This window comes from Physeter macrocephalus, chromosome 13 (genome assembly GCF_002837175.3).
Source record: "Physeter macrocephalus isolate SW-GA chromosome 13, ASM283717v5, whole genome shotgun sequence".
NCBI classification, from domain to species: Eukaryota; Metazoa; Chordata; class Mammalia; order Artiodactyla; family Physeteridae; genus Physeter; species Physeter macrocephalus.
Genome location: NC_041226.1, coordinates 2,791,551 through 2,804,231, shown reverse-complemented (window position 1 = coordinate 2,804,231; position 12,681 = coordinate 2,791,551). Strand labels below are relative to the sequence as shown.

General features: G+C 48.7%; 1 protein-coding gene across 1 annotated transcript in view; it reads right to left on the bottom strand.

Moving 5' to 3' along the window:
* The window catches only part of TNFRSF19 (TNF receptor superfamily member 19), a 65,828-nt gene that overhangs the window by 37,704 nt on the left and 15,443 nt on the right, over positions 1–12,681 (bottom strand). The window contains exons 3-4 of the mRNA XM_007120163.4: positions 12,251–12,429; positions 7,534–7,619 (exon numbers count right to left, since the gene is read on the bottom strand). Coding sequence (XP_007120225.2) covers positions 7,534–7,619; positions 12,251–12,429 — 265 coding nt within the window. The remainder of the gene's footprint in view (positions 1–7,533; positions 7,620–12,250; positions 12,430–12,681) is intronic.

The window sequence follows — 12,681 nt, the reverse complement described above, 5'->3', positions numbered from 1 at the left end:
CGGGGCGGGGGGCGGGGGCGGGAGCAGTCGGTGAGGTGGAACTGGTCCTCCTGCTCTACAGCAAATGGCACAAAGTCACGGCGTGCATGGTGCTCTGTGGCTGCCCCGTGGGGTCCCGCGTCCTCCCCGCTGGACGCACGGGCTGCCCTTGCGCCTCTCTCTGCGTCCATCTCTCTGCCTGTCTCAGCTGCTCCCCCGCTTCCTGCCCTCCGCCAGGCTGGCTGGGCCGACAGAGCATCATCCACAGTAAAGCCTAGGTGGACCCCACGGGGGTTCCCGAGGCGTCCTCGAGGCAGGACATTCGTGCCGGGACCCTGCAGGGAGCCCTGGTGGATTTCCGTCTCTTTGGTTCCCCCGTAAGCAGCCTTCTGTGACCACTGTTTTAGACGGTTTGTCAATAAAGTAAGGGAATCACATAATACTGAGAAAAAGAAAGGGAGGAAAAGCAGAGAACGACGGAAAGTGGAAGGAAGAGAGGAGAATGGTTCCCTAAACCAAAGAATAAAGAGTGGACAGCATGGGGAACCTGCTTCAGATGCCTGGGGAGGCCGCCCTGTAAGCCCAGGCTGTTCTCTTTCATCTCATTGTCCTCCTATCCCCCACCCTGTTCTGTTTAACAGGAAAGACCCAAATCTTGAAGAAGCTGCCCTTCTCCACTGTTTAGGAGGTCCAGGAGCCCCCATCTGTCCTGAAACAGTCTGGAAGCCGGGCTCCACCAGCACACCCAGGGCACCAGACCCCCGGCCCGACACTTAAGAGTCGCGGCCTGAGGACCACAGACTCCGTGAGCATCCTCTGTAAACTGAACCCTTAATTAGCACAGGGTGGCTTTGTGGGCCTGTCCTGCAGAGGATCCAGGAAGGACTCCAGGGAGTCAGGCCACTAAGCATTAGCAAGCCCAGGAGAAGAACTCTCTGCTGCAGAAACAGAAAACACACACAGATGCAATAACATCACATGGTGTTTCCAAAGCAAATGGATTTGCTATAAATCTTTCGGATTAAATGCGTCTCTCTGCATCTCATTCTATGTCACTCACTCTGATCAGATTCAGTGAGTGTTTTAGTCCCCGGTAGTATGAAGAGTCCTGGGTGCTGGCAGGACGGCAGGAACTGGCTTCTGAACCTCAGGGGTTCAGCTGAAACACAGGTAGCAGCTGAGGTCACCTGTGTTTCACCACAAGTAACTGGAAAACCCCTACTGGCATCGATTTCAGAACACTCCCCATTATTTCCTTTTAAATTGGTTCTCTTTAAAAGCGGTGTTTACCAGGCACCCTTACTTCAAAACAATTTAGCATTGCAGATCAAGAGAGAAAAATATCAGTGCCTTTGGACACACAAACACCTGTGGGCATCCACCCACCTGCCCACCTGTGGAAGGGCTCTCGCACACGTGGACAGTGCAATGTGTGTGGCAGAGACAGCCCTGAAATCCACCTGAAGTCCAAAGCCCACGCCACACTCACTCGAAAATATCATTAATGTTTAGAATAGTACGTGAAAAAATACACGTCTCAAGTGGAAAAGGGATACAAAATTGTATGTACAGCATAATTACACCGATGTTATAAAAAGATCAGTAGTACAGATAGAAAAAATACTGAAAAGAAAACCATCAGAAGGCTGTATTTTGTTTTGTATGTGCTAATGCTGGAAATGTTTTGTTTGTGATGTTCTCCCCTTCTTTTTTTCTATTAAACTTTAAAAACTATCTTTAACGAGCATATAATTCTTTTAAAAGTTTACTTTGAAGTTAGTTTTATTCGCTATTTAGAAGACGGTTTGAGTTTCTTCTGGAAAACAATCCATCTTTCAAAAGGTGATGTACTACTTACTGGTGCAGAGACCCGCGGGTTTTCTGAGAGTACTGAGTCATGTAAATTCCTAAACAGTTTCAGGTTAGCACAGCTCCTGACTTTCCATCTCCCCCACCGGGCGACTTATCTGATCGCTTATCTCTTGGGAATCACGTGGCTCGTTTTACAAAGCCCCCAAGAACAAAGCAAACATCTAGGTTAAACACCCTTAAATAAAAACCCGCTTTGAATTTTTTCAAAACCATTTGTTCCAACTTCAGTTCCAAATTAAGTAAACAGGTCTAAAAGAAATCACACCAAATCTGCATTTCTTATCAGGCCGGTGGCAGGACATAGCTCTAAAATTTCCTGGTGTTTTTCTCAATTTCTCCTAATGCTCTAAACAGCTGCACCTTATCAGGAGGTGAAGCTATGATAAGGGGCAAAGCCTGAAGCAGGGGTTTCTACGTAAAGGTTGCCATTTATTTATCTGCATCTACAGCAATGTCAACCAGACATCCTCACAAATTAATGCTACAGGCAGACTAATTGATGTTCACACATCCATCATTACTGTGCGGGGAGGAGAGCTTAAAGCTCCTGTTGGCTGGGCAGCGGGCATGACGCCTCAGGCAATGGGGCAGAGAGGAAAGCAGCCAGCTGGAGTAGGGACTCTTCAGCCTGAGATTCTGGCCATCCGAGTAACCAAACGCAAAAGTCCACCCCAGCCCCTTTCTAGGTAACCTTCATTGCTCAGCCCCCAGTGCAGGGGGAGGACCAGCAAGGCAACCTCAAAGCCAGCTGCATCTGAGACCCTCCCCGAGGGGGGCAGTTCCCAGCCTCCGTACCCCGCAAAGGGTCCACCTGGGGTGGGCGGGGCCGCGGGTACCACTGGGAAGAAGGCTGGCGTGCTTCTGGATGCCATTCCATCCGGTTCTATCTAAATTCGGCCAACGTGGCATGCTGAGCCCCATCTTCCAAGGAGTAAGTGGAGGTTCACAGCGGTGAGCTGACTTGCCCCACATGACGCCATCGGTCCAGGCAGAGCCTGGACGTGAATCCAGACTCCTTGCCGGTCCCAGGCTGTGTCCTACACTCTGCTGCTGGTAGACGCCAAGATTCCGAGGACTCCTTAAGACTGGGCCAATATAAAGAGTCAGGGGGGATAGAGATTTCCTTCTAGTTTTTATTTTTTAATATTTATTTTATTTATTTATTTTTATTTTTGGCTGCGTCGAGTCTTAGTTGCAGCGGGCGGGCTTCTCTAGTTGTGTCGCGCGGGCTCTGTACTTTGTGGCGCGTGGGCTTAGTTGCCCCGCGGCACGCGGGATCTTAGTTCCCCGACCAGGGATGGAACCCGCGTCCCCTGCATTGGAAGGCGGATTCTTTACCACTGGACCGCCAGGGAAGTCCCTCCTAGTTTTTGAAATCAGTTTACAAGCAATACAGGTATGCCCTACAGGGAGAGAAACGCCTATTGAGACATTCTTGATCGCAAATCTGAGCTGCAGAGAACAGATCTGTTATCTGATGGCTAACGGCTCCTCCATCTCCTGTTACCCCCTGTCCGGTTGAGTGGAGAGGCTTCCCACACTCACTGCTGGTCTTTGAACCACTGCCTCCGCTAAACACCAGATCCCCAGGCAGTCCCGCGGCCCTTTCTCCAGACAGCAATTTCTCCCAAGTGCTAGGAGGTGAGGCCTAGGCACCCAGGAAGCACTGCATGGTAGAAGGGGCAAGGAAGGGGCTGAGAACTTGGAGCTCCTGCCCGCCCGGACACCACACAGAGGATCACAGATACCGACCATCTCCTACTCACATCAGCCTTAGCTGGGGGGGAGGCACCCCATTTTACAGACATGAAACCCAGCCCCCGGTTGAGTTCAGTCACCCGCCACAGTTACACCAGCCAAGACAAGGATGGGCCTGGGTGGCCCTCTGGAGAGTTGACGGAAATATGGGAAGTCTTCAATCTTGTGCTTTCTGTTAAGTTTTCTGGTAATCTCGCGAAGTAAATCTTCGGTTTGCTTCAGGTATCATATAAAAAATGTATTTACAGTCATTTAAAATTATTCTGGTGTTATTAACACAGACAGTCATCCTCTTTAAGGACTTCTTTGTTGCTTGCTATAAGCTGCGCATTGGGGGTACAATTTAGGTATGTCTTGTGGCAGCAGAAGCCCCTACGGATATCACAGCAGAGGCAAACAAGGCCTCACCATGACCACTAACTCCAGCGGACCCTTGGTGTTCCTGGGAAACCCCCAGCTTAATCTAATCTAGTCCGTCCACTCTCTGGGATGAGACCCTCAGCCACCCGTGCCGGTCCAGCCTCACCCGGCAGAGGGGCACCTCGTGCTTCCCGCACGCACAGCCAAGAACGAGAGCGCCTCGCCGGACCCTGGACGCACAAGCCGGCTTCTTGCCCGCCTGCCCCCCGCCCGGCCCTGGTTACAGCACGGAGCCCTCGCCGCCACCAGAGGCCAACCGTTCTCTGGATCCTTCAACAAACCGCACGTGACATCCTTCTTCTGTTCTCTCATAGAGAACAGTCAGCCTCTCTCAACTGGACCTTCCCCTCAACCTGCAAACAGGCAGATGTGTCTCCTGCCTGCAAACAACATAAAGCAAAGCCCCTGCCCTGCCTGCGCCCTCCCGCGCGTCACCTTCAAGCCAGAGCTCTGGAGGCACAACCTCCTAACCTCCTACATCACCTTCGTCTGGCTTCTGTTTCCATCACTCCCTAAAAAGGCCGCCAAAGACCTGCGGGGCCAAGCCCGAGGGCACCTCCCGCCTCGCTGGCCCACCCCGCCCTGCCCCAGCTTCCTCCTCTCGGGCTCATCCTCCCCTGGCGGATCCTTAGATCACAGCTGGAAAGTCACAGTCGGGCAGCCCCCCTCCGGCTCCCTGAGTCATCACCCATCACTTTTTCTTCAAGCCGCGGATCCTCCCAGGCCCTCCCAGGCGGGACTGATCCGTCGCCAGGTGCGTCCAGGTGTGCAGCGCCTGAGTGACTCAACAGCTAGCCGCCTGCACCCTAAGCTCCATGAAGGGCAGGACTGGAGCTATGTGTGGCCCATGGTGTGCACGCTCCCAGCAGGAACCCAAGTATTTGTTCAGCAGGTAAGTGGGAAAGGCTGTACCTCCCAGGACGCTGGTGTTTACCTGCACCGGTCGGATTCTCTCCTTCAGGAGCCTGACCAGGGCAGTACACACCCCAGCAGCCTGCTGAGAGTGTTGGGGGGACGGGGGACGGAAGCAGAGCCTGCAAAAGTAGCTGCGGGGAGCGTCCTGCTGCAGAGGCCACAGCCCCTAGACCCCAGGGCTGCCGCTGGGCTTGGGGAGTCCAGCCTCCCCTGCCACGTGTATCACCGAGACAAGCCCCATCGCTCCAGGGAGCTTGAGAGGTGCCACCACCTTCGAGCTTAGAGTCTAAATAACACAGCAACTCCTCTGGGGAAGATCAGTGAAGGAGCAGTTTTTCGTGGATGAGTGGAAAAGCCCGAAGTAGAAGAAATGAAAACATAAGGCGCCTTACATAATGTCCCCCAAAGACCTCAAGATCTCTTTTGAAGAGATTAGCTGCATTCTGGAATTATTCCCAAGAACTGTGCCAAAGGCAGCAAACTCTCCTTCCAAGTGATAAGGATTAAGGCTCACTAAAGACCACCAGACAGTTGTTTCATAATTCAAAAAGCTATTAGCTGTGTGTACTGCATTGCTGACTCTGAAAAATAATTTATATTTCTTTGCTTTCTAAAAAGTCTCATATAGGGAGACACAGATCTATACACATAAATTAAACTAGCCAATTTTCTTTTCAAATTATAACTTATGGCTTTACAAGACATTAAAGGTTAAACGTGAAATCTACATTTAAAGGCTAATTTATGATGTCCAAGCTTAGCCAGATCCCCAAAGGCAAAAAATTCCAGTGCCTCAGACTTATGACTAGATTACATTAAATTTAAACTCAATAAATTAAAGGGAAAAAAAAAAACCTCTAGGACTTTCCAACTCTAAATTGGGCAATACCGATTTCTTCCCTAAATCTTTTTATGGTAGTTTAGCATGAAGGGCAAAATCTTGGCCTTCTGGACAAAATGATGGCTGAGCTGAGCCGCTGGCAAGACTAGGTTGCTGCCACATTTTAACTGGCAAAGGGGACGTGTCCTTTTATGGGCTGTGTAGCAAAAAGAGACTCTTTCAGTATCTCCCCTATGTTAGATTTTTAGAGTTTTTGTTAAATGACGCACCTTAAAGCAAATAATACAGGAAAAAGTCAACATGGAGTGGATTACACCAGCCAACAGAGGACAGACTGGACAGCTGGGTTTTTCTAGCGAGACAGTAGGGCGTGGGGGGGTGAAGAACATAGTATTTGGAATTAGACCTGGGATTGAATATTGCCCCTGCCAATTACCAGCCAACAATGCAAAGTAATTAACCCCTCTGGACCCAGTGACAAATGCGAGCTGATGATGAGACATTGAGAAAATGAAGTAAAACGAATTGTGACCAATACATAACAGGCATTCAATACTGCATCTGTTAATTGCAATGAATTATTTGGCTAACGTTTACCTATTATAAAGATGGGGGTCAAGGTACGTTTCTATAAAAGTTGGAAAGGGTCAAGTTCGTTGCCTTTCCATCACTTCAAATGTAGAAAGTAATGCGTTTTGGTAAAGGTCCTAATAGTAGGGACTGCAAAATTCCATGACGTTCTTGGAAACAAAAGTACCATGTGACCTTATCAAATAATGCAATGACTTTCAATGGACTAAAGGGGGCTTCTGTCACACAAAGAAGCAAGAGGTCAGATCCCGTGCATGGAAAATTATATCAAACTGATCCCTAAATAAACATCTGTATTACTCACACTCCCCGCAAGTCAAGAGCCACCCATGCAGGGATGGCGCCCTCCTCCAGCCTTCCTCCTGGACCTCGCTGCCCCCACAGCTCAGGAAGGCCCTGCTCAGCGGAGACAAGCCTGCCCTGAGCACACCTGGGGGCCGGGGTTGGGGGGCGCCCGCCCTCTGACTTCTCTCCTGGGTTTTCATTGGCCAGATTTGTATGTAGGATTAAGAAGAGTGAGGAATCACTCTCTCTCCTCTTCAAAATCAATGCAGGTTTTGATAACCTGAAACAAACGCCTTTTTCACCTAAGGAAAAAATATGGTCAAAAAGTTCTACTAATGTTAATACAAAGAAGAAGAGGCACAATTTTCTCTTTAGCGACATGTAATGGGTTTTCTCTTTTTACTTATTTGTTAAACGAGAAAAGTGAAGGAGGGAACGACCTGAACTAGGATGCACACTCATTCGGCAGGTGACCGCCATTCCCCGAGGGGGTGCCTCCAGAAACGCCTGGGAGCCACCGCATGACAGCGTCTGGGGACGAGGCAGAGCCCGGCACAAAGACACGATGCAGTAGGATGTGGACCCCCTAGTTAACTGGAGTTGCCTGAGGTATGATCTAGAATGAAAGATAAGAGTCTGAATGGAACATGACAGCAGCAACGCCTCTGTGCTTCACCCGAGATTCCAATCAATGGATGCAGTTTGCTGACTGAGACACACAACAAAAGGGCTTTCTGTCCTGCTGGACTCCCGATAAAAGGCCACGCACTCTAAGCTCCGCAGCAGAGAGAGATTTTGTTCCATTTGCCCACTGAAGAAAGGTTTTTTAAAAGGCCCAGAGCCCCCTCTGCTCTCTCTATGGCGTTACTCACAGTGTGGCTTGTAGGGGGGCGGGGGGTCTCCGCAAGGCACACACTCCATGTCTTGAAACCCAACAAGTTTGGTCTTCCTGTAAAATCTAGAAGAGAAAGGGAAATAATCCTTGTTAGCATTTTCAGCTAAGCTCACAGTTGCAGCAAACAGACTTATGTGATAAATTACTGGCAGTCTCCGTTACCAGTTCTAGCGTTTAAAAAAAAGGTTCTCAAAGGCTTAACTATAACAGCAGACAGACACATCCTTAGAAAGGTCTCTGAGCATAGAGTGAACGCTTAAGAAATAAGAATTCAGTAAATGTAACTTTGTAGGTTCTACTCAGCCCCACTTTTCGTACACTGAGGTGGGGTGCCCGTGAGGATGTATGAAATCTGGACATTTCTCTTGTCATTTAAATGACAAAATGCCTTGTGAAGTGCTAGTTTTTAACCTTTGAAATTCGGAGACCAAAAATGCTAAGCAAACCATAAAACTATTGGAAAAATGCAGGCAGATACTGATACAATCGTGATAAAAGGGGGCATCTTTCTAGGCATGACAAGAAACCCAGGAGCCAGAAGGGAAGAGACTAACCGCTTTGAACACACACGCGTGTGCACGTGTGCACATACACACACACACAGACGCACAAATACTAGAGGCATCTGAAGAGAAAAAACAAAGTATCACCAACATAGTGGGCAAAAGAAAACTGGAAAATAGTTCTAGTCACGGTATTGTCTATAACTTAAGACTATAACATAAAACTTAAAAATCATTATGGTGAAAGTGAACAAGGCAACTGAAAAACAGGCAAAAAAACACTAATTCCCAAAAGAAGAACATTTCATAATTTTAAAACTTCATAATTAAAACTAAAAAGATGATGCAATTAAATTTTAAAAATTAACAGTAAAATGTTCAACCTCATTACTAATAAGTAAGTGCAAATTGCAGAGAAGGGAAGGGGGCGTGGGCCAGAACAGGGGCTGGAGGCCCTCTGGCCACTTTCTGCAAAGCTTTCACTGGCCCCCAATAACACTGATTGGCAACAATGTCAATGATTCACCTAGCGCTTACTGTGTACTAGGCGCTCTACATGAGCTATGTTCTTAATCCTTCTGACAAGTCTGCAGGCTGGTATTATTATTAGATGATATCTTTATAGGTGAGAAGAATCAATGTCAGAGAAATTAAGTAACTGGCCGAAAGCTGTTGACCATATCTGGGAATGAGGGCACTGAATTTCCCTGATTGGTCAAACTGTAGCACAGAGGACAGGCTTTCCACACCGGTGTCCAGTGGGGGGCTGGGCCTTTGGGCAGCAGAAGATCCTGCTCTGAGAGAGGCCGCGGCCGCAGAGGGCAGGCGTCACACCAGGGATAAACTTGCCCACCTTATGCCCGACCTTGGCATTTTTCTGGAGGCAATACGCAATTTTTTAATTTTCTTTCTGCCTCAATTTTCCTGTCTGTCAAACGGGTGTCAACTCTTTTCCTCTTTCACAAAAATACAGTCAGGCTGGGTGAGCATTCTGAAAACACCCTGGAAGACATGGAAGAGTGGAAGTCACTCTATAATTGCTGCCTGCCTCATACCTTCATGCTTGCTTAGAAAGGATGTAATTTTAAACTAATCGTATAAATAAACTACGAAACACCATTCAAATGTCTACTCATTTCTAACTTTCCCACATCTAAGCATCTATTTACAGAATGAGCAAACATTGTGACACTAAAGCAGTGGGCTCAGGTGACAACAAATTTGGTGAAGCATGAGGAAGCATGTTTGGCGGGGGCTTCCTCTCACGCCCCAGCAGCCCACGCCTGGGGTCCCCCTCGTAAAAACCGAGTCCTGGGTCTCTGGGCACTGCCCAGCTCAGCCTGGCATCCCCCGTGGACTCCTCCTCTCCCTGACCCCCATCCTCTTCCCCGGTGAGGACGGCAGAGGAGCAAAGACACGGTTTCGTCAGAACAGGAGCAGAGAGGTATCAGGTGCCCAGTTTCTGTCCTTCCATCAGATTTTCACAAGCTCAAGACTCTGGGTAATAATATTCACAGCTATCAGTGTCTTCGGAGATTACAGGCCACTACTTTTTAAAAAAATAACAGATTACTGAGATATATGTCACATACCATGCAATCTACCCCTTTAAAGTATTCAAGTAAATGGTCTTTAGTACACTCAGGGAGCTGTGTAGACATCAGCACAGTCCATTTCAGAACATTTTCATCAGGGAAGAAAAGAAACTCTGTATCCTTTGGCAGTCACTCTCCTTTCTTCTCAACCCTTCCCAACCACCAGCCCTAGACAACCACTGATTTACTTTCTGTTCATCAGATCTGCCCATTCTGGACGTTTCACACCAATGGAATCCTACAATATGTGTTCTTTTGTGCTTGGCTTCTTTCACTTAGCGTAATGTTTTCTAGGTTTCTCCATGTTGCCATACGCATCAGTAATTCATTCCTTTTTACTGCTGAATAATATTCCATTGCTAAATACACTCCATTTCGTTTATCCATTCATCAGCTGATGAACATTCGGGTCATTTCTACTTTTTGACTCTCATGTATAAGGCTGCTATGGACATCTGTGTACAAGTTTTTGTGTGGACATGTTTTCAGTTCCCTTGGTTACATGCTCAAGAGTAGAAGTGCTGCGTCACATGGTAACTCTACGTGCAACTTTCTGAGAAAACGCCGTACTGTTTTCCCAAGTGGCTGCACAATTTTACATTCCCAGTTTCTCCACATCCTCACCAACACCTGTTACTGCCTGTCTTTTGGTTATAACCATCCTCGTGGGTGTGAAGTACGTGCGGTTTTTTTTTTTTTTTTCTTTTTTTGCGTTTGCTGATGACTAATTGACGTTGTGCATCTTTTCATGAGCTCACTGGTCATTTGTGTCTCTTCTTTGGAGAAATGTCTGTTCAAATCCTTTGCCCATATTTTAATTGGGTTATTTGTCTTTTTGTTATTGAGCAGTAAGAGTTCTTTATATATGCGAGATAAGATAGTCCCTTATCACATATATGATTTACGGACAGTTCCTTTAATTCTGGGGGTTGTTGTTTCAATTTCTTGATGGTATCCTGTGAAGCACAAAAGGCTTTAATTTTGATGAAGTCAAATATAGCTATTTTTTCTTTGGTCACGTGTGCTGCTGGTGTAAGACCACTACTTTTTGCATCCATTTGGGTTCTGAGTCTTCGCATAGGGACTTGCTTGACCCATGAGGCTATTTCCTGCCCCGTTTCTGGCCTTCAGGCCCAGAGCTTTACCTGCCCTCTGGCTTCATTAAAAGCCCCAGAGCTGGCAGCCAGCATCTGTCAAATCCCTGCTCCTGTGGGCACGAGCCCGCGGAGTGCAGTCAGCGTCCTCCGTCTGCACTGACTTGGAGCGTGGATTCTGGTGGCAGAGTCCAAGCTACACTGCGCACTGCCTGTGCCATCTCGCCTGAATAACCTTAATGATAAGGCTCCCTTTCTTCGTTTTTAAAACACTGTGAACATCACAGACAATAATTCATGTACACTGCTTAGCCACTACATAATACAGTTTGCTGCTCCTGTCACGCTGCTGGCCCTGGTTGCTTTACTTCTGCAATAAAGCCTGGGTTCCAGGAAAGCTCCAGGCATCCTGATCTCTCCTCTGGCTCTACCAGATACTAATTAGGTTCTCCTGATGCTCACTTTGTCCCCTCCCCTCCTTACTTCCTGCAGCAAGGCCTCGCCCCTAACAGACCACCACACTGGCTCCACTGAGTCCCGGGCTTCATCAGGACTCTGGCTTCCAACTGTTTTATCTGGCATGTCCGGCCAACCGTCACCTAGAAGCACTTAAAATGTTAAAGTTCCTCCTCCTGGGCTTTGCCTCCCCACCTGGCCCAGGTGTGGTCCCCTTTCTGTCCACGGCCTGGGCTCCTTTTCAATGGGCCCATTTAAGGTCTCCACCGGTACACCTGCCCACCCCCTGCTGCTCTCACTGCCTCTCACTCTTCTCCGCTCTCCCTTCTCCTGTAGCTGCCTTGGCCTCTTGGCAGTTTCTGAAATACACCAGGCCACGTCCACCTCAGGGCCTGTGTCCAGAGAGAGCTCACCTTTTCAGCATCGCCCATCCTGATGACCCACTTTGATCCTGCAACCTCCATCCCCTGCATCCCCCAGGGGGCACGCCCAACGCCCTGAGCTGCTTGAGATTTTCTTTTTTTCCATAGCAATCGTATCTTCCACCTTTTTGTATAACTTATCATTTGCTGTGTAGGTATTTGTCAAATCTTATTAGGATAGAAGCTGCCTGTGGGTGGGGGTCCCCGTCTCCCTCCCCAAAGTGGCGCCTTACAAAATACTGCAGAAATGACTGGATGGCGGGACCTGCCTTTCTCCGATCATGTTGAGGCTGGACATCTCCGTATGGTCACAGGCCACACAAGCTTCCTCTTTTGTGAACTCTTTTTCCTTTCATCCCTTTGTCCATGTTTTCTTTTTTATCGATCTGCAGGAACTCTTGAGGGTTTTCGGGACACTGAGCCTCGGTCACCACGCTTATCCACTTCATTCTAACCACGTCTGTCGCCGTGCAGGGCACACAGGAGGCCCAGAGAATAGAAGAGCCGCGAACCACAGCAAGTGTGCTCAGGTTAATATCAGCGGGCATCTGCACTTGGAAGGGAGCCAGAGAAAAGCCTGTTCAGACTAACTGGCGAATTACGCGGGAAGGACCGGCCACGTACCCGGGCAGGCAGTCCCCGCAGATGGCGTCGCGGGTGGCAGAGCAGTTGGCCTTCTGGAAGCGGCTCAGCAGGGCGCAGTCCAGGCACGGCTTGCACTTCTGAAAGCCCCAGTCCTCCTTGAACCTGTGCGGCCAGCACCTCACACACTGGGCATCCTCCCCGTAGCCAAAGCCACATTCCTGCGGGGACGAACAGGCAAAAGACAGCTATTCAGACCCCGCGAGCGTGAAAAAGGAGGACGAGGAGACAGCGGAGAACTGGGCTGGTGACTACCCAGCACCCGCCTCTCCGGACACAAAGGCTGCTCTTTCAGGGAGTTCCAGTGTGTCTCCCCCTGCTAATAATCTCTCTTACGACCTAAGTATACTTAGTCATCCACTTTATTCCAGGAGCACGTGCATTTGAATAAGAAAGGCTCTCCCCCCCGCCCC